Source organism: Brassica oleracea, chromosome C9 (assembly GCF_000695525.1).
Source record: "Brassica oleracea var. oleracea cultivar TO1000 chromosome C9, BOL, whole genome shotgun sequence".
NCBI lineage: Eukaryota > Viridiplantae > Streptophyta > Magnoliopsida > Brassicales > Brassicaceae > Brassica > Brassica oleracea.
Window position 1 is genome coordinate 50,806,493 of NC_027756.1, and position 26,342 is coordinate 50,832,834.

The 26,342-nt window shown below is 39.3% G+C and overlaps 5 protein-coding genes, 1 long non-coding RNA gene and 1 other non-coding gene across 9 annotated transcripts in view; 4 read left to right on the plus strand and 3 right to left on the minus strand.

Annotated features, from left to right (window-relative positions):
* LOC106316901 (protein NETWORKED 2C) lies at positions 1 to 2,787 on the minus strand. Its single transcript, XM_013754767.1, has 2 exons — positions 2,614 to 2,787; positions 1 to 2,534 (listed from the first exon to the last, which is right to left on the minus strand). The coding sequence occupies exons 1-2, from the start codon at positions 2,705 to 2,707 to the stop codon at positions 88 to 90; spliced, it is 2,541 nt and encodes an 846-aa protein (XP_013610221.1). The 5' UTR covers positions 2,708 to 2,787; the 3' UTR covers positions 1 to 87.
* A 360-nt stretch (positions 2,788 to 3,147) lies between these two features.
* Positions 3,148 to 7,380, plus strand: LOC106319141 (mechanosensitive ion channel protein 2, chloroplastic). 3 transcript variants are annotated; one of them, XM_013757384.1, is made up of 14 exons: positions 3,148 to 3,246; positions 3,618 to 3,803; positions 3,880 to 3,936; positions 4,020 to 4,180; positions 4,488 to 4,611; positions 4,722 to 4,819; positions 4,930 to 5,043; positions 5,162 to 5,222; positions 5,393 to 5,542; positions 5,662 to 5,772; positions 5,899 to 6,066; positions 6,151 to 6,264; positions 6,359 to 6,415; positions 6,499 to 7,380. In XM_013757384.1, the coding sequence occupies exons 2-14, from the start codon at positions 3,726 to 3,728 to the stop codon at positions 7,246 to 7,248; spliced, it is 2,043 nt and encodes a 680-aa protein (XP_013612838.1). In that variant the 5' UTR covers positions 3,148 to 3,246; positions 3,618 to 3,725; the 3' UTR covers positions 7,249 to 7,380. The 3 variants fall into 3 exon arrangements, with proteins under 3 accessions (XP_013612838.1, XP_013612839.1, XP_013612840.1); XM_013757385.1 differs by having other exon boundaries at positions 3,166 to 3,246; positions 3,623 to 3,803; XM_013757386.1 differs by lacking the exon at positions 3,148 to 3,246 and adding an exon at positions 3,455 to 3,472.
* Positions 7,381 to 7,468: 88 nt separating this feature from the next.
* LOC106315704 (very-long-chain (3R)-3-hydroxyacyl-CoA dehydratase PASTICCINO 2) lies at positions 7,469 to 9,481 on the plus strand. The gene is made up of 9 exons (XM_013753507.1): positions 7,469 to 7,620; positions 7,708 to 7,819; positions 7,912 to 7,930; positions 8,049 to 8,137; positions 8,238 to 8,291; positions 8,628 to 8,698; positions 8,791 to 8,872; positions 9,028 to 9,124; positions 9,229 to 9,481. The coding sequence occupies exons 1-9, from the start codon at positions 7,550 to 7,552 to the stop codon at positions 9,297 to 9,299; spliced, it is 666 nt and encodes a 221-aa protein (XP_013608961.1). The 5' UTR covers positions 7,469 to 7,549; the 3' UTR covers positions 9,300 to 9,481.
* A 188-nt stretch (positions 9,482 to 9,669) lies between these two features.
* On the plus strand, positions 9,670 to 9,751 carry TRNAS-GCU. The gene has a single exon. It is a non-coding gene; the product is annotated as a tRNA-Ser (tRNA).
* A 1,325-nt stretch (positions 9,752 to 11,076) lies between these two features.
* LOC106316358 lies at positions 11,077 to 17,790 on the minus strand. Its single transcript, XM_013754235.1, has 22 exons — positions 17,728 to 17,790; positions 17,332 to 17,460; positions 17,134 to 17,282; positions 16,908 to 17,045; positions 16,703 to 16,821; positions 16,334 to 16,627; positions 16,170 to 16,257; positions 15,883 to 15,988; positions 15,696 to 15,803; positions 15,456 to 15,619; positions 15,209 to 15,329; positions 14,896 to 15,120; positions 14,644 to 14,810; positions 14,386 to 14,553; positions 14,197 to 14,302; positions 13,981 to 14,115; positions 13,771 to 13,887; positions 11,976 to 12,002; positions 11,703 to 11,903; positions 11,434 to 11,628; positions 11,289 to 11,360; positions 11,077 to 11,225 (listed from the first exon to the last, which is right to left on the minus strand). Exons 2-22 carry the CDS (start codon positions 17,434 to 17,436, stop codon positions 11,094 to 11,096), a joined length of 2,937 nt encoding a protein of 978 aa, XP_013609689.1. The 5' UTR covers positions 17,437 to 17,460; positions 17,728 to 17,790; the 3' UTR covers positions 11,077 to 11,093.
* Positions 12,182 to 12,832, minus strand: LOC106316359. The gene is made up of 2 exons (XR_001264802.1): positions 12,494 to 12,832; positions 12,182 to 12,407 (listed from the first exon to the last, which is right to left on the minus strand). It is a non-coding gene; the product is annotated as an uncharacterized LOC106316359 (long non-coding RNA).
* A 1,128-nt stretch (positions 17,791 to 18,918) lies between the features above and the next one.
* LOC106313458 (14-3-3-like protein GF14 lambda) overlaps positions 18,919 to 26,342 on the plus strand; it is an 18,981-nt gene continuing 11,557 nt past the window's right edge. Inside the window, 4 exon segments of the mRNA XM_013751262.1 lie at positions 18,919 to 19,033; positions 23,631 to 23,723; positions 23,726 to 24,000; positions 24,092 to 24,214. Coding sequence (XP_013606716.1) covers positions 18,919 to 19,033; positions 23,631 to 23,723; positions 23,726 to 24,000; positions 24,092 to 24,214 — 606 coding nt within the window.

The window sequence follows — 26,342 nt, forward strand, 5'->3', positions numbered from 1 at the left end:
AAGAGTCCCATGCAAGGAAAGATTTAAATCCATAATAAACATAATTGATGTAGTAGTAGAAGTACATGAAAAGGACGTTCAAGTTACCTATGAATCAGGCCTCATCTTCTTAGACATGGAAGGTTGGATACAAGAGAATAAGGATAGTCTTTGCTTCTTTGGTTTAACATCAAAGATAAACGACCTCAGAGGAATACTAGTTTTGCTATCTTGCGTAGACCTTGTACTGGAACGGTTCTTTGACTCAGAAAGCGAAAACTCCTCGCTCAGTTTCCCAAGCGTCTTATCAGCTTCTCGCTGCAGTTTCTCAACTTGATCCAAACCCGTTTGAAGCTCTTCTGCGATCCTGTTGTTCTCCTTTTGCATGTTCGAAACCTCGCCTTCGAACTTAGCTCCTTGGTAGATCGTAAACTTCGTTTCCGGATCTTCAGAATCTGTTTTGAGAGCTTCTGTTATTTCGTTTTGTATGTTGTTTAGAGTTGAAGCTCTCGAGTTGATCTCTTCCTTGAGCAGCAAGCTTTTCTCTAGCCAGATGGTTAGCTCAGTGCGTATCTCGTTGAGGTGTTTGTATATGGGACGAACGTTTGATCTTATAGAAGGCTTATCTTGATTCTTTTGGTCTATGATTTTCATTAACTCAACTTGTAGGTCCTTGATCCCAGTATCAAACTGTTGTATCTGTCCAAACGAGTTGCTAAACCTCACCAGCAAGTTCAAGTTCTCGCTTAGCAATGCATCAACTCTTGCTCCAAACAGCTGTTCTTTTGGTGACAACAACATATGGTTTTGTCCAGCTATAGCGTTTATCGCATTATCTTCTTTGTAAATCAGCATGAACAATTGCTCTTTCTGTTGTTGTTCCTTGGCTATAGACTTTTGAAGACCATCACCATCATTTTTACCTTGAAGGAGGAGGTTGAGTTTATGGTTTAAGACTCTGACTTGTTCGTCTTTCAAGGTGTTTTCGCTCTTGAGTCTTGTTTCTGTTTCTTCTAACATCTTTTTCACTTCCTTGTAGTTTCTAAGTACCTTTGTGTATTCTGTTAAGAGATGTTTCTCTCTTCCTTCAATCCCATGTGCAAGAAGCTTCTGAAGAAACACTTCATCTTCAGTTTCAATGCCTGACTTTGGTGACAATAATAAAACTTCATTTTCTGTATTTTCTTTTTCAGCAATAACCACATCAGATGCTGGTTCAACATCTTCAGACACAACTGAATCATCAATGTTTTCCTTTGTATCATTCAAAGATGTTGCACTTGGGATTGGCACATTAGTATCCTTTGATTCTTCTTCTTCTCCTTCTTGGTTTAAGCCCTTTAACTTGTTAGACAAGAAAGTTAGTTTAATATGTGCTCTTGTAAGGTGTATTTCAATGTTCTGACTCTGTTCCTCGACCGCCTTGTCTATACCATTAATACCATTCAGCTTTTCCTCCATCTCTCTCAGCCTCTTCCTCATGTCAGCATCACTTTGAGATGAGTTATTATTCTCTTTAAGGGCTTCAATCTGTGCCTTGAGATCATCAATCTCTTCTCTTAGCCTTTGTATCAAAGCTGCTTGAGATGAGAACAAGCTCTCCAGATTCATCACATCATTCACAAGCTCATCTATATTATCAGCAACATCTGTTATGGTAAGGCATGAACCATCCACCACCACCACCTCATGTTCAGTTACCTTTTTCTCCTTCTCTTCCTTTTTCACTTCTCCACTTCTTTGAGTTCTTGTTCCATCATCAGAATGTTTATCAATCTCCTCTTTTGAATCACTTATCTCTTTTCTTATGATCTCAGTTTCTTTCACATTCTCCTCATGTTTCTCTCTCAGCTCATCCAACTTCTCTTGGCATGATTTGAGAGCTGTGTTTGACATCAGAACCTGAGCTTCTTTATCTTCTATAACAACAGCACCTTCATCAAACTCGTCTTGCAAAGCACAAACCCTCCTTTGTATCTCCATGATACGATTCTCAATCTCCCAATATTTCGCAAGCGCGTTCTCATACGAGCTCTTCACAAACTCTTTCTCGGTTTGCAAAACAAGAATCTCTTTCTGCAACTTATCAATCTCTTCGACCGCCTCGGTTTTGCTCAGACCGGACTTGTTAACAACAACTTCAGACAACTCACCACCATGTTCTTTGTTGTTAGCTAGCCTTGACTTAAACATCTTTGTTGCCTCAGAGTCTTTCATAGGCAAGTTAGGAACCTTTGGAACATTCTTATTCGAGGACAACATCGCGTCTGTCTGCGTTTTACGGCTTCTAGGAGAGACAGCTGAGTAATCGTCTTCGTTCATGGCGAACTCGGGGACTTGGTCGGGGAAAACGGATGCGATGGTCGTGTTTGCGTTTTGAAGCTCCTTGGAGATGTGATCGTAGCGTTCAGCTAAAGCGCGGTAAGCCTTGAACGATTCTTCCACGAAACTGATTAGTTCGGGTCTTCTCTTGTAATACATTTCAGCACGCTTTGCGAAGGAGTCACCTTCGTCTTCCAATAGCTTAAGTGCGTATTGCACCTTCTCCTCAATATCTAAATATATATAACAGTTTTAAGAAAAAAACAATTGTGAAACGTTAAAGATGTGAATAGACGTAATCAGAATGTTTACCTTGGAGGTTTTCGTCGAGCCATTTGGATTGTTTGGTTCGGACGTGGCTTGCCCACCACCATGAATACGCATTGCTCGCAGCTCTTCTTAACATTTTTTATTCTCTTAACCTTTTTTTTTGTTATTGTTTTTAAATCAATACATTGAAGACGATCTCATATTTACTTCAATATATTGTTTTTTTAAGAATTCTGTTCAAGAAAAGCAAAAGAGAGGTGTTTTGTTTCCTTTTTTGTTGATAAAAGAATGGTGAAGAGGAAGATTCGGCGCCAGAAAATGGTTTCCATTAATGGTGAAGTTGCTATTTAAAAACGCAAGCAATATTGGGTCTGAATATAGTCCAAAAGCCCAATATGAGCCCATAAATAAACTACACGCGTTTGGTGGGAAAAAAAAGGCACAATACCGTTGATGCGGGAGCATCTTTCTCATATACACGAATCAATTCGCCGCAATAGACTGACGTGTCGAAACACGTGGCGTGTTGATCACCACTTTTACCCCAACACGTTGCTTATTACGAAACGTCACCGTATTCTCTGTCTGCGCGAATCTCTCTCTCTCTCTTCCGAGAAGCTCCTTGAAGAAAGAAGCTTCAAACCCTTGATTTTTTTTTTTTTTTTTAATTCTGAGGTACGTTTTTTTCTTCTGTAGAGATAGCTTCATGTTTCCTTATCGTCTCTTTGTAGCTTCGAAATTGAATTCGTATTTGCTTTAACTTTATCTTTCAGCCTGTCTATAAGTGTGAATCGATGATGCTTCGTTTTTAATTGAAATTCGATTCCTTTCCTCCTCAAAATTATTGGCGGCTTGGTTTCATATTGGATGTTTCCTGTAGATGATGAGATAGTTAGCTGATGTAAGCTCATTATAGCTACTTAGTTTGGATTGTGATACACATTTTTTTTTTATCCAAGTTATGGTTAATACAATTCTTAATAGTACTTTCATTGGAACTCTCTGTTTGCTGAATCTGAATCATGCAACATTGGTTGTTTCTATAGTGCAGGGTTCGTGTTGGCATTCGTTAGTTTCTTTTCCGTAGTGGCTGCACGGCTTATGATCGGTGCTACTAACGCCTGCTAGCTAACACCTTGACTCTTTCTCAGAATATGTCCCTCTATGGTTCATTGCAGCTTTCCCATGGCTTCGGTCTTGTTAGAAACCAGTGGTGCTATAAGCCAGATAATGTATCTTCTCTTCCATTTTAGCCCTCGAATTTGTTTCTCCCCCCTTTGTCGTTTTATTTATGTGCTTTGTTCTTAGAGTGCTGTGCGAAGGATGCCGCATGTATCAAAGGGTCCTCTCTTATTAGATTCTCCGGTAATATCTAAAGAATTAGCTTAATTTATTCATTTAACTTGGTTTGCTGATGTTTAAATAACGTAATATTTTTCTGTGTACAGTTGGGGCAACATGGATTCAGGAACATTTTGCTGTCGGATTACCTTCGTAGGCCTATTTGTTCAGTACCATGCAGAACCACCACTTTCAGGTGTCATGCTTTTTCAGCAGGAGGCAACGTCATTGAACCTGCTATTAAAGCTGCCACTTTGGTGCTAGCAAAGTAAGACTTCTTTTTTTTTTATAATCATTTTCAGAATGACCACTTGAACTTTTCACAGCTTTTAATAGTTAACCTCTGTGGGTTTCAAGTTTGCATAGTAGTCTCGAAGCATCTGACTCACAATAAATAAATTTAATTCTACTCAAAGAAGTTTCGAAAGTAACTGAACATGCTTTGTCATTGCTATGGTTCCCCTTAGGGAAGTTGTAATACTTTTGATGGGAAATCTTAGAAGGGGGTTATGTTTATGTTACTTCTCATTCCTTTTTATTAAACTCTGTAAATATTTGCACTCCGTGGTTTTCAGGTCACACAGGTTATTACAACAATTCCCTCTTGTATATAAGTTGGTTCCAGCGGTTGCTCTTCTTATTTTCTCTCTGTGGGGCTTAGTACCTCTTGTTCGCCAAGGAAGAAACCTATTACTCAATGTAGGTGCAGCCATTTCAAGTTCATATGTGTTTTTTCTTCAGTGCTGCCTTAGTTTAAATTAATGGTGCTACTTGTATATAATAGAAACTTTACCTTTAAAACACTGCAGAAGAATGATAACGGATGGAAAAAGAGTGGTACCTACCATATTATGACTTCATATGTTCAGCCTCTGCTATTATGGTCAGGAGCTCTTTTCATCTGCAGGTATATCTATCAAGGAGTTCTTCGGGACTCTTGAGGTTCATTATTAAGATTTTTTGGTGATATACTCAGTTGAAGTGCTTTGATATATCTGCTGACAATTACTCATACAGGGCATTAGATCCCATTGTTCTTCCTACCGAAGCTAGCAAAATTGTAAAAGATAGGCTTCTGAATTTCGTTAGGTCATTGGCAACAGTACTTGCATTTGCCTACTGCATATCGAGGTAAGCGTGTTATACCTCGTATTTTCATCGTATGATTCTATCTTTAGTGGATTTTTCACGTGAAATTGTTATGTGGTCAGCTCATGATTTCTAATTCTGGTTAGATGTTTCCATGCAGTCTTATCCAACAAACACAGAAGCTCTTCTCTGAAACAAGTGACCCAAACGATACAAGAAATGTATGTAATGTAGAACTCATAAGAATATGCTTAATTAACTTAAATATCTGTAGAGTTATTCTTATGAGAATGTTTGGTCTGGCGTTGTTACTGAAAGTTTCTGCTTCCAAGATCAGAAATATAACTGGTTTCTCAATGCGGTTTGCTAATTTTCACTTGGAATGGAACAGATGGGATTTCAATTTGCTGGGAAAGCAGTATATTCTGCTGTGTGGGTTGCTGCTGTTTCACTCTTCATGGAGTTGCTGGGCTTCTCTACACAAAAATGGCTCACTGCTGGAGGTCTTGGGACAGTTTTGATTACTCTTGCCGGCCGAGAGGTGATACTTGGATTGCATTCTGATTATTAGTTTCTTCGGAATAGTCACGGCCCCCTTAGTAATAACTTTCTCTTCTTATGAAAAGATATTTCATTAAACCTGAGTTTTTGCGGTTCCAGATTTTGACGAACTTTCTTTCAAGTGTTATGATTCACGCAACCCGGCCATTTGTTCTGAATGAGTGGATTCAGACAAAGATTGAAGGTTATGAAGTTTCGGGTACTGTGGAGGTTGGTATCATAATCTTCTAGCTTACATATCGTGAATATTTTCCTCACGTCCTTCCTATGCCTGAACATTTCCTTAAGACTAGCCAAGTAACTTCCTCAAATGGTTTTGTTGCAATGAATTTACAGCATGTTGGTTGGTGGTCACCAACGATCATAAGAGGTGAAGACCGGGAGGCAATCCACATCCCAAACCATAAGTTCACAGTCAATGTCGTGAGAAACCTTACTCAGAAAACTCATTGGCGTATCAAAACCCACCTAGCCATCAGTCACTTGGATGTTAACAAAATAAATGTGCGTTTCCTAACTCTTATATGGTTAACAGCCAGTCATGAAGTTTCTTTATAGGTTATCATTGTTTTGAACTTGTCCAAACAGAATATTGTAGCTGACATGCGGAAAGTGCTGGCAAAGAATCCTCAAGTTGAGCAGCAGAGGTTACACAGAAGGATATTCTTGGAGAATGTCAATCCAGAAAACCAGGCCCTAGTGGTTAGACTTCAATGCCTGTTTCTTCTTTTGCACCCATCTTGAAGTAAAGATCAGATATATTTCAGATTCTGACATCTGATTTTCGGTTTTACAGATACTAATCTCTTGTTTTGTGAAGACGTCCCATTTCGAAGAATACTTGTGTGTAAAAGTAAGTTCTTAGTCTTTCATATTATCCTCTACCTATTCATTTTCTTGGATTGGCTTCAAGTGTTAACACTCTTTGCGAAACAGGAAGCTATATTGTTGGACCTGCTTAGAGTCATAAGCCATCACCGAGCACGTCTAGCTACACCAATTCGAACAATCCGAAAGATGTACACAGACGCAGACATGGAGAACGCACCATTTGGAGAATCAATGTACGGTCCTGGAGGCGTTGCTTCTAGGCGTCCTTTGATGCTTATCGAGCCCTCATACAAAATCAACGGAGAAGACAAATCCAAATCTCAAAACCGTGCATCAAAACCAACAACCGCAGAGCAAGAAAACAAGGCTCCTTCCAGTCCAAAAACCAAAGAAACACCAACTTCTCCAGACCCAAAGGCAAACGTGAAAGCTGGAGAATCTGATACCAACAAGGTACCTGACGATAAGCCAGGAACCAAACCGGTCTCTAAACCGGCTACCATCGCAAAAGATACAACAGAAGCTTCAGGAAAGGCCAAGAGAAGTGGTGGTGCCACACCAAAGAACGATACTCAGAAGGAAACAGATGGCTCAACGTCACCAATGTCCTTGGAAGAGAATATAGTGTTGGGTGTTGCGCTAGAGGGATCAAAGAGAACACTTCCGATAGAGGAAGAGATGCATTCTTCTCCTCCCACGGAAACAACAGATGGTAAAGAACTCACCGGTGCTGCTCGGAGATCTGGAAATGGCACCACATTGGTGGCTGAAAAGGAGCAGAAAGATGGGCAGTCTCAGACAAGCTCAAGTGGTGCTGCTGCTTATAGTGAAAACAATGAGATGGAAAGAAAATGATTTTTCATTTTGTATACACACACACTCTGTTGTAATGCTATTGATTGTTGAATTGAATGATTTACCCTCCACAATTTCTAGAAGCTGGGGGTGATAAATTGGTATATTTAATATAAGGGTGGTTTTTAGATAGTTGGTCGAAAGTAAAGGGTCAAAATCATAAATATCCAAAAATAACGGTTGAGAAGTAGCTCACCGGTCTCTATTGATTATATGTTCATAAATGCATTCACTTCCGATCTCTCCGCCATAAATATAGTCTCTTTCTAGCTTTAGTTGCTATCTCTATTCTCCACTTTCAATGGCGACGTTTCTATCCATCATCCGTCGAGTGTACCTCACTCTCTACAACTGGATCGTCTTTGCTGGATGGTAAGTCGAAGTCGCCTCCCTCTTTACTCTTCTTTATTCTCTCGGAGCTGATTGAAACTGTTTTGTGTGACGTTTTGGTGTTTTTAGGGCTCAGGTTTTGTACTTTGCCGTGAAGACGTTGAAGGAAACTGGACATGAAAATGTCTATGACGCTGTGGAGAAGCCTCTCCAGCTTGCTCAGACTGCCGCCGTTCTTGAGGTAAGTATGACTGTCATGAAAATATTTGTCTGGATACAAACATTTGTAGCAACTGATTGATTCCCTTTTTTTTGTCTTGATGTTTCAAACAGATTTTTCATGGATTAGTAGGTGAGTGATCTGATCCATTACACTAGTTTCAAACTTTGCACTAACACCATCTTGGTCAAAATCTGAAGATGATGAATTGACTGGTTTGTGTTCTGTTGTGTGTTTTAAACTCGAATAGGTTTGGTCAGATCACCTGTTTCTGCAACTCTGCCACAGATTGGTTCAAGGCTGTTTCTCACTTGGGGCATCCTTTACAGCTTTCCAGAGGTTGTTAGCACTTAGCACCATGAGTTAACTATATCTCTTAGATCTTTGCAATCTTTTCATCATTTGATCTTTTGAACTCTGTTGTATATTTAATTTTCAGGTCCAATCACATTTTCTTGTTGCGTCACTGGTCATAAGCTGGTCTATCACGGAGGTGATTCATTTTTCTAGTCCTCCTTTTGGTGTTTTTTTTTTGTTGAATCAACCATTGAAGATCACTCTTAGTAAGATAGATTAAACCAGCTTCATAGTTTGTCTTGAATCTGAAATGTTTGAACATTGCTTTGGAAGTTCCTTGTCACATGTATTGACGCACAGACCTAGTGACTCTATCTTGCTTATTACCTAGCTGTTAATATTAGACGTAGGCATGACTTAAATAAAAATTGCGCCTTAAAGATCAGTTTTGCTCTTTACTCCATATCGGTGAACTCTGCATGTGCTTTAGTTAACATGTTTGGTCTAAATGCTTGAATGATTGATATTGCAGATCATTCGTTACTCCTTCTTTGGTCTTAAGGAAGCTCTAGGCTTTGCACCTTCGTGGCACTTGTGGCTCAGGTATTCAATCCATATATACTTCTGTCTTGACCATTGATAAATAAACAAACCCGATCTCGTTTGTTTTTGTCTCTTTTGTTCAATATGTTCAGATACAGTAGCTTTTTAGTGCTATACCCGACCGGTATCACCAGTGAAGTAGGTCTTATCTACCTTGCGTTACCACACATCAAGGTAACACAACCAACACCCTCATGTGAATTCTTAGCCTTGTAACTCTCTTCACATAGATGGACTGGACTTTGATGCTACGTATGATAAAGTTTTGGACTTTTAATGTATATAGTTGATTTCTGAATGGTCATTTACTTTTTTTTTTCTTTATGCAGACGTCTGAGATGTACAGCGCTAGGATGCCTAACACATTGAACTTCTCATTCGACTTCTTCTATGCAACAATACTCGTCCTCGCAATCTATGTACCAGGCACAGCCTCATTTGACCTTTTCTTACATCATATCTCACCAATCTGTTCAGTTCTGATCCCTAACTAACTTTGTTTGGAAATGGGGTTTGTTGAGCTGTTGCAGGTAGTCCACACATGTACAGGTACATGCTTGGTCAGCGTAAGAGAGCTCTCTCCAAATCTAAGAAGGAATAGAGAGGAGACCAGTAGCTCTTCAACTGATTTTCTTCTCTTGTGTTTCTTTCATTGTACTTCTCTTTGTTACACTTTTAAGTCTTTCTTTTTCTTTAGTTCCTTGGTGATTATTTGAAGTTATCCAGGTTACTACTACATTAAGTTTAATGCAATGTCTAAATTAATACGGAAGTTTTCACGAAGATGATTTGTCTCCTGCTTGAATACCGTAGATTGATCTTATATAATATAAATGAAACACAAAAGTTACAGAAACTTAAAACTGTGGCTAACAACATACTTACGTTACTTCAAAGTTCAAAACCATACCTGATACATCTAACAAGCAATAAATAAAATAAGTTCAGGATAACACAAGAACCTTCAAAACGTCGCTTTGGCCGAGTGGTTAAGGCGTGTGCCTGCTAAGTACATGGGGTTTCCCCGCGAGAGTTCGAATCTCTCAGGCGACGAAATCTTTTTGTTATGCCAACATTGATGAATTTGCTTATCATATTTATATTTCTTCTGTCTACACATTTTATTAAGCAAAAAAAAAAAAAAAACTCAAAAATAACAGTTTGTTTCTTTTTAACTACCCCAAAGATAACAAACTGTTTTTTTTTTTGAAACACAAACTTACTTTCATTAAAAACTCAATCTTTTTCCATACAACAAAAAGAGGGAATCATCCATCTTCTTTGTCCATAAGCATAAAATGCAACAAATAAATAAGCTAAACGAGATAAGTCTTCAACCGAAGAGGACAGCGAATTCGAGACGATGCTTGAATGCGCCGGGGAAGCTTTCACGACAAAGTCGGACAGCTTAGAGATAGTCACAAGTGACGTTGAGAGACAGTTCTCACCAACAAGAAAAACCGAAGTAGTCTCGATTGCACCTTCAGGTCCCGTACAGACCGCTCCACAAGGTAACAAACCGGTGAGTAAACTGAAACTAAAGCTCGAAAAAGAATCCGAGAAATTTGTTCCATTCATAGAAAAGAGATATGGTAGTGAAATACTCTCCGCAACAGAGGGAGAGATGGAAGTTGTGCGCAGATAACATGACCTTACTAGTTTTTGATGGCTCAGAGCTGGACGCCGGAGTGGATTCCCACCTACATCGGTCACCAGATTCACAAACAAATGGCTCAGAGCTAGACGCCGGAGTGGATTCCCACCTACATCGGACATCAGATTCACAAACAGATGAAGACATGGTTGTAAGGTTGTCAAGGACGGTATAAGTTTGCCAAACAAACTCGGATCTGGTCAGAGGATGCTACGGATCTGGTGCTGGAACTGGGGGGAAGCAAAACCCGAGAAGATTTTGGACTCAGATTTTCCTTGTTGAAGAAAGGGAGAGCACAAGTGATGAACATGATGCTCCATGGCAGATTGAAGAGCTTGGACAAAGCCTTCCGTGTGACTTGTTCGTCAGTGGTAACACATGGGTTCAACGGAGATTACCCTCTATAAACAAAGCACAACAGCGGTGGGAGAGTCCTCCCGACTCATTGCTGGTGAACAGAACAAACGATAGGGAAGAGACACCAAGAGGACGAGAACGGAGAACCAGATCGATGGTCCTCGTCGCGTGCTTCGTCGGGATCTCCTTCTTTCACAGAACATGAAGAGAAACAAAGCAGAGCAAAAATAAAGCAGTAGCGTGAAGAGCAGAGAGCAGAGAAGAGATGGTGGCCAGCGCCGGCGATAAAGAGCCTCACCGGCGCCGGAGATCGTGAATCGCAAGGTCTCCTCGATGTTCGTGTCTGAGAGAGCGGCTAGATAACAAACTGTTTCTCTCTCAGTATTAGTATCCTTTCTTATCTTCAGAGATCATAGATCGTAGCTCCATTATCGATCTCGGTGCCTCCAAATCCATTCCCTTTACCGAGTCACCAAGCAAGCTTTGCATCTTGTCCTCAAATATCTCATCTAAAACCTGCAAATCAACAAGATAAGAATCCAAAATAGACATTTGTCGGAAAAGTTGAGTTTTAGTTACAGAAACTGCGAGTGTGAGGCCTTTGTGCCAAGTCACGCTATCTTTCTTATCTGTCAAAGGACGAATCACGTCCTGCGAAAAAAGTTAGTAAAATGATAAGAACAGTGATCAAGTCGCAAGAACCAAACGGTTATGCCTTCCTAACCTGTCCCATTGCATCCCATATTCCTTTGCATATTAAGACAAACACATCCAACGACAAAACACAATGCAGTTGTTCCATGGTCTTGTCCGCTAAATCTTTCAAACTCTGCATTCTGTTTCTAACATCTGGTTCCGTTGTTGTATCCTTCAAGTCGTGTATGATGTGATTCATTTTCATGTGCCTTTGCATACTTATCTGTTAAACATAAAGTTAATGATTCTGAGAATACAAATACTCAGAAACTAAAAGTTCAGAAATGAGTAACCAACATTCTCAACAAGCTTCTCCACGAGCGCTTGTGTATAGCTTCTGAACTTGGCTTTTAACAGTACAGTCACTTCTCTCAGCTTCTCTCCCAAAACTCTCTTCTTTTTATCAGATAGATAAGAGTTCCACTCCTCGAAACGTTCCTCTATATTCGATCGTAACTTGTCAAGCACTCTTTTCATTGAATTTAGAAAGACTCCAAGCTGAAAACATGTTTTTTCTTCAGGTTTTCTCTAAACGAAACTTAAAGAGTATTAAAACAGAAGGAAGCATACCTCTTTTGGAACAGAGTATGTGCCTTTCTTGGTCAATCTCTGAACTAGGGATGTTAAAACGGGCTTACCGGCCCATTTACGTCCAAGCCCGTTTACGTCCAAACCCGTTTAATAGATGTCCATTTAAAGCCCGTTTAAATCAGACCCATTTATGTGAAGCCCATTTAACACTAAATTCGTTTCAAACCCGTTTCAAGCCCGTTTACTTAAAAAAAAATGAACATGATCTATTTATATCATAGCATTTCTTTTCGATGAAACCTGTTAAATACCTGTCAAATAAAATATGAATCCAGAACCTTACATTGTTTTGCTTCAACTAAAAATTCAAAGTTTACAAATCACAGTCACAACATAATTGAAAAATAAAGTTCACACTTCACACTAAGTGTCCATAAGTTACTATTTTCCTTCTTGAACGTCTACCAGGATCTGTCCATGTTCAAAACATAACATATTATATATTTTCATCAAAAAAATTATAAACTGATGTAAAACAGAACCAGAAAACTATGTACCTTTGTTCCAGCAAACATATCAATCTTTTGATGCTGAAGACTCCACTCCATAATTACTTGCTTTCTTTTCCATCCTCTTCTACCCCCACTAGTACAAAATCTTTCCAAACAAGTGAGGTTTTTCGACGCTTACGTTGAGGTTTCGCTGCTTGTGTTGATGCAGTGGCTTGTGGTTCACACTGAACTTCTGCTTCTGCTTCTGTTTCTGTTTCTGCCATTTCTTCATCTATATCAAATTCAGCATCTTCATCATTCATGTCCATGTATTCACGTTGAGCTTCAAGAAGCGCCATTGTGTGCACAGTATCATAGTCCATCTCTGCAAAAAAAGAAAGAAACATATTTAATTATTAGTGGCTGCAAGGGACTATCAAAATTTGAGAGAAGATGGTAAGTTGGCAACCATTCAAAAACAGGAACAAATAAAGCATAGCGTATGGATACAAAGTAAAAAAGCTTCACTAGTCTTGGATTAACGAAAGTATATGTCTACAATACGAGTCTTCTGTCCAAATACATCTTTATAGTATTTGTCTACACAATGACTCTTTAGCTAACGAAAAACTTGACAAAACCCATAGAAGCTAACTCACACGGTCACAGCGAAGAAGATGTTCATACAAAACATAGTTAATCATGTTGGTTATCGGTTGTGTTCTTGTTTCCATTCACATATTGTAGTCAAATGATCGCTCTTATAATCTCAGCTTTGGTTGCAATTTTTGAGACTCCTTTGCATATGTTCGTGAAACCTGTTCACAAATCAAACCATTTTTAAACAAACCCACAAATTAATTGAAAGAACACTTATGAAATCAGTTTGAAACGAACCTTGATTGTATGATACGAGGAAACACGAGCTGGAGAGAGTGAAGAAGAAGAAGTAGAAGACACGGGAATCTCGGGAATCTCGTGACGAGATGAAAGGAGGCAAGGAGGTGAAGAACAACGACTCTAGAAGACAAATCGAAACCCTAGAAGCTTCATGATTCGAATCAGAAACTCATTTGGAGCAGTTTGATCTTTCGTAAGGAGGCAAAGAGCCAAGGAGGTGAAGAAGGAGGAAGAACGACGACGATAGATTAGGTTGAAGAGAAAAAAAAATTAAATGAACTTAATGGGCTGTCCAGTTATTTTTATCAAAACCCGTTTATTAAATGGACACAAGTGGACAAACCCGACGAAGCCCGTTTAATATTGTTAAATAAATGGACTTTATATGGACGCGAAAATTAAACGGGCTTGGACGTAAATGGGTAGGACAAGCCCATTTTAACATCCCTGCTCTGAACGTATTTCAATGCAGATATCTTGCTATCCTTTAAAGGATTTAAAATTTCATAAAACTGCCTCTCCAACGCTTCAACCATTGCCCTCTCTGTATCCACAACAACCTTTCCATAAAGAAAAAATCAATATTAGTCTTCTGATTCATGAAGCAACGGTCTTATGGTTTTTGTTTTGTTTTGTTTGTGTTTTCTACTTACTTCCTCCAAGGATACTCCATATTCTGGCCAACACCTGATGATGATATTATATTCATCGAGTGTCACCTTGAGTAACTCATACATATCATCGACAAAAGGTGAGGTCAGGCCTTGAATCTCACTACATGCTTTTCCCTGATTATCAATTTAAAAACATTTTCCAAGTTGTGCATTCTAGAGAGAAGTAGAGAACTTGTTTGTTGCAAGATGAGTTACCGTTTCTGACTTGCAGAACTCATATAGAGCACTTCTTTTCTCTTCCATCCAACTAGTAATATATGAATGGAAAAGCTCTCTTGCATTAAAGCCACCTTTGATTGGGACTGCCATGCAATGCCGATAAAAGTGAATATCAGTAACATTGAAGTTAAAAACTCTCAGTAAATTAGCAATAGAAAATGTTACTTTAGTTTCCAACGCGTGAGATCGGCTTCAAAGTCGGCAGTTGTAATGACAAGGTCTACAACTTGAGGAGATGGTGAAGGAGGAGGCCAAGTGATAAGATATTCGATTAGTATTTTGAGTAGATCAGTCCTATATATTGCTGCTGAAAGATCTGGGAGGTCTATAAACCTGTTTGTTTTCACAGAAATAATATCAATATATAGAGAGTTCCACTATAATATTCATGTAAATGTTTGTGTGTATGAAACTTAGAGAAACCTTGGGAGCACATTGCTCTTATGGATGGCTATATCAGTGGAGATTTCCTTCTTAAGTCTAAGAACTAAAGACTTCAACTTTTGATAAGAAGTGACATCCTCAATGCCTTTGTCAAGTGTGTCATTTGTTTCTAAGAAGTATATTCTTGATCTTTTCTTTAAAGCAGCCTGTAATGCCATATAATAACGCATCGGAATAAACGATAGGAGCAAGTAGATAGAGAGATTGTGTGTATGTGTGTGTGTTTGATACCTGAAAGTATCTGCAAAGGCTTAGTTGTGCCTCTTGGCTTAACAAGTTGTTGAGAAGACCGTAAAGCTTGATAGCTGATGTTATAGCGGGTGCAGGAGTGCCTGTAGGAGGCTCAAAAACATGTTTGATTCCAGAGAAACAAGATTCATCTAGAGATTTATAATTCTCGAATATCAAAGCAAGAATATGCTGGACTTTTTCATCAATCTCTGCAAGCATTCGATTCTGCCAGAATGCACCAAGAAAGGAGAGTGAGATAATTGAAAACTGAAACATGATCTATAGAAGAAAATGAATTAAAAAAAAAAACTACCTCTTGATGACTCAATGTAGCTTTATAGTTCTCTTTCATTATAACAGGGCACAGAAAATCATATATCAGATCAATGCAGTACTTAGTAGGCGAGGCAACATCCATGACATATGAAAGATATCTGCAGATAATGAAAAGTCTAGAATCGTCTTGTAATATTTTTCATAATTTGTAATATAATTATACGGCGTTAAAAAAAAATGATTTCATTGCATAAAAACTTTTGGTCTTATGGTTGCTAAGTTACCTTAGTTTTGTATATGCATCAGAAATGCCGTAAAGGGAGGCAAACTGAGTTACCATCCAATGCCATGGCCCTTTAATCACGAGGTTTTGGCTCTGAAACTGTTCGGCTTTCATAGCCACTTCCAAGACCAAGTCATACGCTGAAGTTTCTGCAACCAACCCACACTAAACATGAAAGTAAGAAAAGATCAGTATCACAAAAGTTCAGAAGGTTAAAAAAAGCAGGTAAAAAATCATGTACCTTAGTTTTTTCATCTAAGGTGCTTAAGTAGTTTATATGAAGTTGGATTCTCCCAATACGTTCATGCTCTGGTTCATGATATATTGCCCACCATTTAAGCTTCTCGCTCTGGTAAAACAGCCAGAACTTTAGATTATTAGAACAATTCATCTTGTAGACACAACAACATAAGTGGAATGTATCTCACCGGTTCTTCAACTATAGCTGCTAGTTGAGCTAAGACACGACCACAAAACTTCCCCTTGGAATCGCGAACTTCAACAATCAAATCATCACCGATACTATCTGGTAAGCTACAACAGAATAGAAACCTTACCTTAACTACAGCTATACAGAAAAGGGAACCATGAATGTATAAGGAGTTACGCTTGGGACAAAACTAATATTATATGTTGTGGTTTTTGGTCTGAGGGATTACGGGATTCGGCTCAGAACCTTATGGTATTCAAAAAAAAAATGTGCAAGGAGACGTACAAGAAAAATGTTTCTCCTGATCCAGGTTGTGTTTTAACTTGATCTTCCTCGATAGAGCTCTTCAGCTTCATACAACATGAAAACTTTTCTGAAAGCAAAACAATGTTTTATATTGGTAGGTTAAACCGTAAAAGATACAAGTAAAATGCAACGGGGTAGTATACCTTGTGATGCTTCGAGAGAACTTGGTCTACCGTGAGATGTAACAAATTCTTTTCGGAGGACTTTTGAGACCTCTTTGAGGTAGTGAGCACATGCACGCATATACTCAAGACTTTTACTTGAAATCGAACCTTTTGGAGTAACTTGGGGAGCGACATGAACTCTCTTCACTGCTTTCCATCCAGAATACAAAGTAGCATTCAGCTCCTCGAGTTGCTGACTAATAACTTCATGCTTCAGTGATGGAATAGTACCGTAACCAGGTTGTGGATCTGATTCCATTTTGATCTTACCAACTGTAAAGACTACACACTTTAGTTATCTGTTTCAACAATATGTGATGGACAAGAGAAAGAGAGAGGAGAATAAACCTTGGAGTTTAATCTTTCCAACAATTTTTTTGGATTTTTGAGGATTTGTATCAGTAACCAAATTAGAAGGTCTATCTCCAAGTAGTTCTTCTTCGGATTGAAGCAAGAAACTCTGCAAACTATATATTTTGTTTTTTAACATTAAAACAAGAGGGGTCAGTGCACAAAGATCACAACAAAACATGTATACCAAAACATGTCTCACCCAAATGCATTTCGGAGTAAAACGCAATCGTTTTTGAGGAAGTATGAAGCCTCGATGTCACTATCTTCTGCCAACGAATGAAGACATAGCCGTACGCAGGCTTCATAGCAAATCATTGCAGACCATGGACCTTGCTCACTATAACATATAACATAGAATGCAAAAAAGGAATTGAGTGATTTCTAAATTTTGTAGTGGATAAAGAGACTTTTAAAAACTCACTCACCTTGCATGGAACTCTGGAAAACGGGAAGGCAATGTCCCTGGAGTTTTAACCTCAGCGTTTTTTCTTTTTGGTTCTGAGTTACGTATATGTAGAGGCTCACACTCGTTATAAGAAGATTTATTGTCCTGCACACCAACGTTTTTGGCTTCCTGTAAACAAATTTATCAGGTAAATCATAATCTTTGAGAGAGAGGGTACATGTGAAGTTTCAGTGCTCGATGCTGAGTCAGACAAATGATCTGCACAATGAACCTTTGAACCAAACTCCTTTAAGCTTTTAATTCGGGAACCTTTCTTAGACATTATTCTTCAGCTTCAACTTTTCCCCTGAAGTTAAAAACAATACCAAAATAGATTATTGTTATTAGACAGATCAAAGACATCAAACTAAACACAATATAAACATTTCATTTAAATAATAATCTGTTAATCCAAGTGCATGGAGAAAAAAAAAACTTAAAATAAAAATCATATCCTTTCAGTGTTTCGAAAACCTTTCAGTTTCTTACACGACGAGAGACGCAAATGTGAAAAGTGAAAAAGAAGTGCCTCAGTAAAATGAAACTTATATTTTCAAACTAATGTCATGCTTACGTCTACGGAGGAGAAGAAGAACAGAATCAGCCCTTGATCGTTAAGCAAGAAAAGGAAAAACAGAGGATTAAAAAGAGAAGAAGATTTTTAGAAAATTGTCTTTCACTATAAGTCTATAACAAGTTGGTTGTACACTAACAAGTGTCTTATTATTGTTGCTTAATTGAAAGGTTTTGGATTTGGTTTGGTGTAAATATAGTGTTTTGTTTTCATATATGGTCTCTAAATATTGTTAATTAATGTGCTCTTGGATTCTTTAGATTAACACTATCATATTTAGTTATTTTTTATTATTATTTTATCTTTCATTTCTTACTTTTACGTTTTATACTTTTTCTCTTATAGAATTGAAAGCACATTTCCCACAAACTTTTTGTGTTAAAAGGTTTGTCATATATATTTGAATATTCTACATACTATTTTACCACATTAGAGTTAGTTATTATTATGTTACTTTGACATCTAAGATTTAGTCTTTTTAAACAATAAACATCATACGTTTTATGATTGATACGGTTACTTTCCACCCAATAAATAAACAAATATCGAATATTTGAAACAAATCAATTTCATTAAATTATGAAACTATGATATAATTTACAATATTTTTTGAAATACTATTTATGCTCATTTAATAATTTTATCTCATATCTATACTATATATCTAAAAGAATTAATGGCACTCACAACAAAATTGAAAAAAAATTAATCTAATCACTTTCTGTTTGGAATTGTAAAAGATGAAAATGTCTAATATAGTTCAGGAATTCAAGTGATAACCAACCTAGCTTTAGTATTTAGCTTCATAAGGCCCATACAAAGGCCCTACATACTGCACGCGCCTAACTTTACGAAAGTTTTTGAACAAAAACATTGTCGTATACTGGAGACTAAAACAACGTGCGGGTGAAAAATATTATTTTTTCTCTTTATTCTTCTTCTCCCTTTCTTTTTCCATTTTCTTAAAAAAAAAAAAAAAAAAAAACTTTTTTCTTCTCATTGCGAAGCTGTTTTTAATGGTTTTTGGGGGAAAAACTTTACGAAAGTTTTTGAACAAAAACATTGTCGTATACTGGAGACTAAAACAACGTGCGGGTGAAAAATATTATTTTTTCTCTTTATTCTTCTTCTCCCTTTCTTTTTCCATTTTCTTAAAAAAAAAAAAAAAAAAAATCTCACATTCTCTCTCCAATGGCGGCGACACTAGGCAGAGACCAGTACGTGTACATGGCGAAGCTCGCCGAGCAGGCGGAGCGTTACGAGGAGATGGTCCAGTTCATGGAGCAGCTCGTCACATCCGCCGCTCCATCTGTTAACTATAGAACAAAAGGTCTTGGAACCAAAGCGTACTCTGATCTTATTCATAAGGCACTTAAATAGCCATTACAAGAAGCAACTGAAACACTACTCCACCTCCTACATTCTCGGAGGATTTTCTACTAACTTGAAACAGATTAGAACGATTCAACAACTACTACTCCTATAAACTAGGAGCCTTATTCAAACAATGAAATGCTTAATCAAATAAACTAACAAATTCCTTCCCTAAACTGTTTGCTATAAGCAAGAACAGTTTACTTCGGTGTCTCAACGAGACCAAGCATCCTCTTCAGTTTCTCAAATGTCTCCAACTTCAACGGTTTGGTCATGATGTCTGCGACCTGATCTTGAGTTCCACAATGAATCAGCTTCACTTTTCCTTCTCCTGTTAGCTCCCTTAAGTAATGAAACCGAACCTCAATGTGTTTGCTCCTTCCATGATGAATTGGATTCTTTGACAGCTGAATGGTTGAACTGTTATCACATTTTATAGTGATACAATATCTTCAAGACTCTGACCTCTCTTTCCAAGCACTCTTGCCATCCAAACTCCTTGTGTAGCACACAACACAGCTGCTATGTATTCAGCCTCCGTAGTGGATAGAGCTACAATCGATTGCTTCTTTGAGCTCCATGATACTGCTCCTCCAGCTAGTAAGAACACATAACCAGAGGTACTTTTCCGATCATCCAAATCTCCGGCATAGTCACTGTCCGTAAAAGCCTGGAACCCTTTTCCTCCTCCTCGCTTGTACATAATACCAAGATCTGTAGTGTTCTTTACATACCTTAGAACTCGTTTGATGACCTGAAAATGAGCCTCCGTGGGATTCTCCATATATCGACTCGCAAGATCCACCACAAACGTCAAGTCTGGTCTAGTGACAGTGAGGTACATCAAGCTTCCGATCATTTGCTTGTAGAGAGTCGTATCAAGCGTTGCTCCTCCTCCTTTCTTTGAAAGCTTGACTCCTGGAACAATGGGGTTGTTTACTCCATTGCACAAGCTCATCTCAAACCTTTCTAACACTTCCTTAGCAAACTTTCTTTGGCAAATGTAGATACCTTCGTCTCTCTGCAGTATTTCAACACCCAAGAAGTATCTCATCTTGCCTAGATCCGTCATGTCAAAGTTCCTCTTCATCGACTCCTTGAACCCATTAATCAGCTTCTCACAGTTTCCTGTAAAGATCAAGTCGTCAACATATAAGCTAACGATGAGGATCTGACGTTCCTTCTCTGTTTTGACAAATAGCGTGTGCTCTGAGTAATTTTTCTCAAATCCTTCCCTGATGATGTAACTCTCTATCTTGCTAAACCAGGCCCGTGGAGCTTGCTTTAATCCATAGAGGGTCTTTTTCAACCTGTAGACCTTCTCTTCACTTCCTCTCTTCTCAAACCCTTGTGGCTGATCAACGTATACATTCTCCTGCAACTCCCCATGCAGGAATGCACTTTTCACATCTAGCTGATAGATGTTCCAGTTCTGATACGCTGCAGTTGCTATGATGATTCGAATGGTATCCCATCTCGCCACTGGTGCATAAACTTCATTGTAGTCAACACCAAACCTCTGAGCATACCCCTTGGCAAGCAACCTCGCTTTGTGTTTGTCAAGCTCACCATGCTCATTATACTTTGTCTTGAAAACCCATTTGACCCCAATGATGTTTGTTCCTTCAGGTTGATCTACTAGCTCCCAAGTTTGGTTCCTCTCAATCGATTCCATTTCAGCATTCATGGCTTCTCTCCAAGCACTGTATGCTACTGCTTCTTCAAAGTTTAAAGGATCTCCAACTGCAGTTATCACCTGAAGTGCCATGATGTCAACGTAGTGAGCTATGGCTCCTCCACACTCATAATCTTCTAAGTGCGCAGGCCGTCTGCTGTCATGTTTTGGCCTGGCTGGTTCTGTGATCTCTTCTTCATTTTCAGCGGTTGGTGTCACTACCTATGCCTCATCTCCTGAGTCTCCATTCTCGTTTGTGTCTTCTCCATTTAAGAAATCTTCTTCTCCAAGTGTATCATCGCCATCATTTTCCCAAGTAAGTACTGTAGGAGCAGAATCCTCAGTCTCCACACCATTCCTTCCCCAATCTCAGTTCCTTGTTTCTTCGAAAACAACATCTCTGCTCACCATTATTTTCTTTGAAGTGGGATTGTACATGCGATATGCCTTTGATTCTTCACTCACACCAAGAAAGATGCACTTACAGCTTTTGTCATCAAGTTTGGTTCTCTTCGCTTCTGGTATGTGGACGTGTCCAACGCATCCAAACACTTTGAAGTGTTTCACATCTGGTTTGATTCCACTCCAAACTTCTTCTGGCGTCTGATCTTTCAAAGTTGTGGTGGGACTTCGGTTTAAGACATATGTGATCCATCTAACTCCTTCAGCCCAAAAATCCTTTGGCATTTTCTTCTCTGTAAGTGCGCTTCTAACAAGGTTCATGATAGTCTGATTTCTTCTCTCTGTTATGCCATTTTGTTGTGGAGTGTAAGCTGCAGTCAATTGGCGTTTGATCCCATGAGTCTTGCAGTAGTCATCGAACTCTTTGGAGCAGAACTCACCACCTCGATCAGTCCTTAACCCACAAAGCAACAAACCAGATTCCTTTTCCACACTAGCTTTGAAGTTCTTGAATGATTCAAAAGCCTCTGACTTCTTTGCAATGATGTAGCTCCACATCTTCCTACTGTGATCATCAATGAACGTGAGAACATACCTTTTGTGGCCAAGTGATTCAGGTGTTATTGGCCCACAAATGTCGGCATGAATCAGCTGCAAGTTCCTTGTTGCTCTCCATGAACTTTTCTTAGGGAATGACCCTCTCTTCTGCTTCCCCACAAGACAGTTTTCGCATACTCTCTTGGTTGTCTCGATGAATGGAAGTCCTCTGACCATCTTCTTATGACTCAAGGTGTGTAAGCTGCTGTAGCTTAGATGCGCAAATCTGCAGTGCCATAGGTGCGCATCCCCAATATCTTGTATCTGGAAACAAGGCTCAGCTTCTACTCCTTCCGCAAGAATTATGAACATACGATTTGTGCTTATTGAGGTTTCAATGATGAGTCCCTTGCTTGAGTGATAGATCTTGCAGATGTTATCTCGAATGAGAATTGCGAGACTTCTCTCCTGCAACTGTCCTATGCTCAAAAGGTTGTTACTGAGCTCTGGAACATAGTAGACGTCTTGTATGACTTGAGTCATACCCTTCACCTTGATCTTTATGACGCCTTTTCCTTGTACTACCATTCGAGCTCCATTCCCAAGGTTTACTGAGTGACGAAAGGCTTCATCTATCTCACAGAACCATCTCTTATTACCAGTCATGTGATTGCTGCATCCACTGTCTAGGAACCACACATCTTCTCTCTTCGATCCTTGTCTCTCCACATATGCCATAATTAGAAGTTCTTCTTCCTGTTCATTGAACTCTGCGTAGTTCGTATGCTTCTCTGCTTCAGGACATTCAAACTGATAATGACCCAGCTTGTGACACTTGAAGCACTCTATCAGGTCCTTGTTGTACCTTTGTCTCCCGCGACCTCTACCTCTACCTCGGAACGTTCCTCCTCTTCCTCTTCTTCCACGAACTCCACTCCAATCATTGAGTTCCGAGGTTACTTTCAAGACTTTATCATTGCTGTTGGCTCCCTTTGAGTGCTTCACTATGTTTTACTCGTGACACAACAGTGAACTCTGCAACGCATCCACCGTAAGACTCTCAATGTCTTTAGACTCCTCAATTGAGCAAACAATGTAGGTGAACTTCTCGGATAGTGTTCGCAGGATCTTCTCCACGATCTTGTTATCTGGCATGTCCTCTCCAGTGTTCCTCATGTCCGTTGCTACCAGCAAAACCCTTCCAAAGTACTCTGTGATGGTTTCAGCTTCCTTCATCTCCAGAACCTCAAACTCTCTCCTTAAGCGTTGAAGTTGAGCTCTCTTCACACGCTCATTTCCCTGATATTTCATTTTCAAGGAATCCCACATTTGCTTGGCGGTATCTTTCTGAATTATCGTCTTGAGGATGGACTTATCAATCGCTTGAAACAGATAATTCTTCACCTTCAAGTCTTTGAGTTTCTTCTCGGCTAACTCTTGCCTTTGTGCTCCATTAAGAACCACTCCTCTGGCTGGCTCAACATAGCCTTCCTCTATCAGATCCCACCACTCCTTGGATCGTATGAGATTCTCCATCAACATACTCCAATGTTCGAAATCTCCATCAAACTTTGGGATCGTCCCACCACTTTCATGTCTCCATCGCTTGCCATGTTTACTTACTCTCTGATCTGTAAACAAGTAAACTCACAACTCTCAGAATAAGAATTTTGCTCTGATACCAGATGTTAACTATAGAACAAAAGGTCTTGGAACCAAAGCGTACTCTGATCTTATTCATAAGGCACTTAAATAGCCATTACAAGAAGCAACTGAAACACTACTCCACCTCCTACATTCTCGGAGGATTTTCTACTAACTTGAAACAGATTAGAACGATTCAACAACTACTACTCCTATAAACTAGGAGCCTTATTCAAACAATGAAATGCTTAATCAAATAAACTAACACCATCGTCGTCGGAACTCACCGTGGAGGAGCGCAACCTCCTCTCGGTCGCGTACAAGAACGTGATCGGATCTCTGCGCGCCGCGTGGAGGATCGTGTCGTCATCGAGCAGAAGGAAGAGAGCAGGAAGAACGAGGATCACGCGGCGCTTATGAAGGACTACAGATCAAAGGTGGAGGTGGAGCTCTCCTCAGTCTGCTCGGGGATCCTCAAGCTCCTCGATGAGCACCTGATCCCGGCGGCGGCGGGGAGCGAGTCGAAGGTGTTTTACATGAAGATGAAGGGGGATTACCATAGGTACATGGCGGAGTTTAAGTCTGGTGAGGAGAGGAAAGGTGCTGGTGAAGATACTATGGTTGCTTACAAGGCTGCTCAGGTAATAATAAATCTAGTGATTAGTTACTTACAGATTGTTTTCTTTTGGGACCAAAACTGAACTGATTGTGTCTAAGTGTTTTGTTTTGAAGGATATTGCAGCGGCGGATATGGCGCCTACTCATCCGATAAGGCTTGGGCTTGCTCTCAATTTCTCTGTGTTTTACTATGAGATCCTCAGTTCTTCCGACAAAGCTTGTAACGTGGACACACAGGTGTTAGACCATGTTTAACGGCGCCTCTCGCGTGGGCTCTAAAGCCCAAACCCATTAAAAAAAAATAAAAAAATGAAAAGGGGTAAGAGGCGGGTGTCGTGAAACCCTACGGGAGAGGCGCCTCTTCGATCCATCGACTTCGTCTCTCTCTCTCTTCCCACCCAAAATCTCTTCTTCTCAGACGAAATTCACCGGAAATCAAGTTCTACAGAGAAAGATCTTCTTCTTCTTCGCCTCTGTGGCCGTGTTTGCGCAGCCGGCGAAGCAAAGCTACCATCAGACCACATCGCTGGAGGTATTTTTTTCTTCCATCGTCTTCTGTTCTTCATCTATCCTCTTCTTCCTCTATCCTCTTCCTATATTGTCATCAAACCGTCGGATTGAAACCCTAATAAAAACCGATTTGATGATTTTTTTTGTTTCAGGTGAGCCAAATCGCTGAGAAAAAAAACAGAGGTTAGACCTTTTCTGTTTTGGTGTATCTCCGAGTTGAAGAAGAGAAGGTAATTTGTGGTCTTTTCATAGACATGCATGTGTGCTGAGTTGGTTATAGATTCATGGTATAACACAATCATGATGTTTGGTACGTTTTTCAGGTTCTCAAGTGTGTTATCGTAAATCATAGAGGGAGCCACAACATGATTCATCATACAGAAGAAGATTCAGGTAAGCTTTTGGTCTATTTGAATTCATAGAGGTTGAATGAGGAACATGGTTAAAAGGATGTTTTTTGTGTATATTTTGAGGTTGCGGCGAGTGTTCTACTGGATCACAGACGGAACGGCAGGAAGATTCATTGAACTCCAAAACATCTGGTAAGCTTTTTGGCCTTTTTGTAAAGATTAAGATGTTTGATGCTTGCGACAGGTAGATAGACATAGGAATAGACATGATTAATTTGCAGCCATTGAATTGCTTGATTGCTTCAGAAGGTGACATTGAACCTGAGTTCAGAAGGATGTTGTAAAGGATGCGTGAAGAAGAGAAGAAGCTGAGACAGGGTATCAAGGTAGAAGAAGGACAATCCTCTAAGAAGAAGAGAAGAAGCTGAGAGTCACAGGTTTGTGTGTTGTCATCAAACTGTTGTCCGTTTGTGTAGTCATGAGACTACTTTTGTATTGGAGTCTGTCATGAGTCACGAGACTCTTGTTTGTGTCTGTCATGTTGTGTCTGAATAGAGTCACGAGACTCATGTTTATTTGTGTCTGGTTGTGTAGTCATGACACTACTCTTGTCTGTTTCTGTATTCACGAGACTTGGTTGTATTGTTAGTACTCTTTTTATAAATTAAGGTGAAGCTCTCATTCTACAACACACAACACTTCTTCTCTGCTTCTCTCATTAGAGAAACTCAACGCTTTTCATCACACCACAACGCTTCTTCATCAGACCACAATGCTTCTCCTCTTATTCTAAAACACAACGCTTCTCTCATTCTAAAACACAAAGCTTCTTCTTCTCTTCTTTTACTCGATATGGGATCTTCTTCTCAAAATCCTTTTGAGGGATTGGATAGTCAATATGTTGAAGAAACATTTGATCAATATTTTGATCAATATGTTGAAGAAACCTTTGATCAACATTTTGATCAATATGTTGAAGAAACATTTGACCAGTCCTTCGAGAATTTTACCATTAATCAAGAAAAAGAAAAGAAAAAAAGAAAAAAACGAGTTTACATCGAAAGAAATCGTGAAGAAGGAGATCAACATTTATGGAATGACTATTTCAGTGAAACTCCAACATATCCTCATAATCTATTCCGACGACGTTTTAGGATGAACAAGTCTTTGTTCGTGCATATTGTTGATCGACTCTCCAATGAAGTTGAATTCTTTCGACAAAAGAAAGATTGTCGGGGAAGGCTTAGTCTCTCTCCTCTTCAGAAGTGTACGGCAGCGATTCGTTGCTTGGCATATGGTACTGCGGCTGATACGGTTGACGAATACCTCCGACTCGGTTCAACTACAACTCGGTCATGTTTGGAAAATTTTGTGGATGGAATAATATATTTATTCAGCGAGGAGTACCTAAGAAGACCTACACCGGCTGATCTTCAACGTCTACTTGATATTGGTGAGTATCGTGGCTTTCCCGGGATGATAGGAAGCATCGATTGTATGCATTG

What these genes read in the sequence shown, in the direction of transcription:
- LOC106315704 (XM_013753507.1), top strand. Translation starts at nt 7,550, where the DNA reads ATGGCGACGTTTCTATCCATCATCCGTCGAGTGTACCTCACTCTCTAC. An exon ending in TGGATCGTCTTTGCTGGATG is followed by an intron (nt 7,621 to 7,707) that starts GTAAGTCGAAGT and finishes TGGTGTTTTTAG; the next exon opens with GGCTCAGGTTTTGTACTTTG. An exon ending in TCGTGGCACTTGTGGCTCAG is followed by an intron (nt 8,699 to 8,790) that starts GTATTCAATCCA and finishes CAATATGTTCAG; the next exon opens with ATACAGTAGCTTTTTAGTGC.
- LOC106316901 (XM_013754767.1), bottom strand. Translation starts at nt 2,707, where the DNA reads ATGTTAAGAAGAGCTGCGAGCAATGCGTATTCATGGTGGTGGGCAAGC. An exon ending in GCTCGACGAAAACCTCCAAG is followed by an intron (nt 2,535 to 2,613) that starts GTAAACATTCTG and finishes ATATATATTTAG; the next exon opens with ATATTGAGGAGAAGGTGCAA.
- LOC106316358 (XM_013754235.1), bottom strand. Translation starts at nt 17,436, where the DNA reads ATGTCTAAGAAAGGTTCCCGAATTAAAAGCTTAAAGGAGTTTGGTTCA. An exon ending in AAGAGCAATGTGCTCCCAAG is followed by an intron (nt 14,554 to 14,643) that starts GTTTCTCTAAGT and finishes GAAAACAAACAG; the next exon opens with GTTTATAGACCTCCCAGATC. An exon ending in AGTTCTGCAAGTCAGAAACG is followed by an intron (nt 14,116 to 14,196) that starts GTAACTCATCTT and finishes ATTGATAATCAG; the next exon opens with GGAAAAGCATGTAGTGAGAT.
- LOC106319141 (XM_013757384.1), top strand. Translation starts at nt 3,726, where the DNA reads ATGTCCCTCTATGGTTCATTGCAGCTTTCCCATGGCTTCGGTCTTGTT. An exon ending in AAGTTTCGGGTACTGTGGAG is followed by an intron (nt 5,773 to 5,898) that starts GTTGGTATCATA and finishes ATGAATTTACAG; the next exon opens with CATGTTGGTTGGTGGTCACC. An exon ending in CAGAAAACCAGGCCCTAGTG is followed by an intron (nt 6,265 to 6,358) that starts GTTAGACTTCAA and finishes TCGGTTTTACAG; the next exon opens with ATACTAATCTCTTGTTTTGT.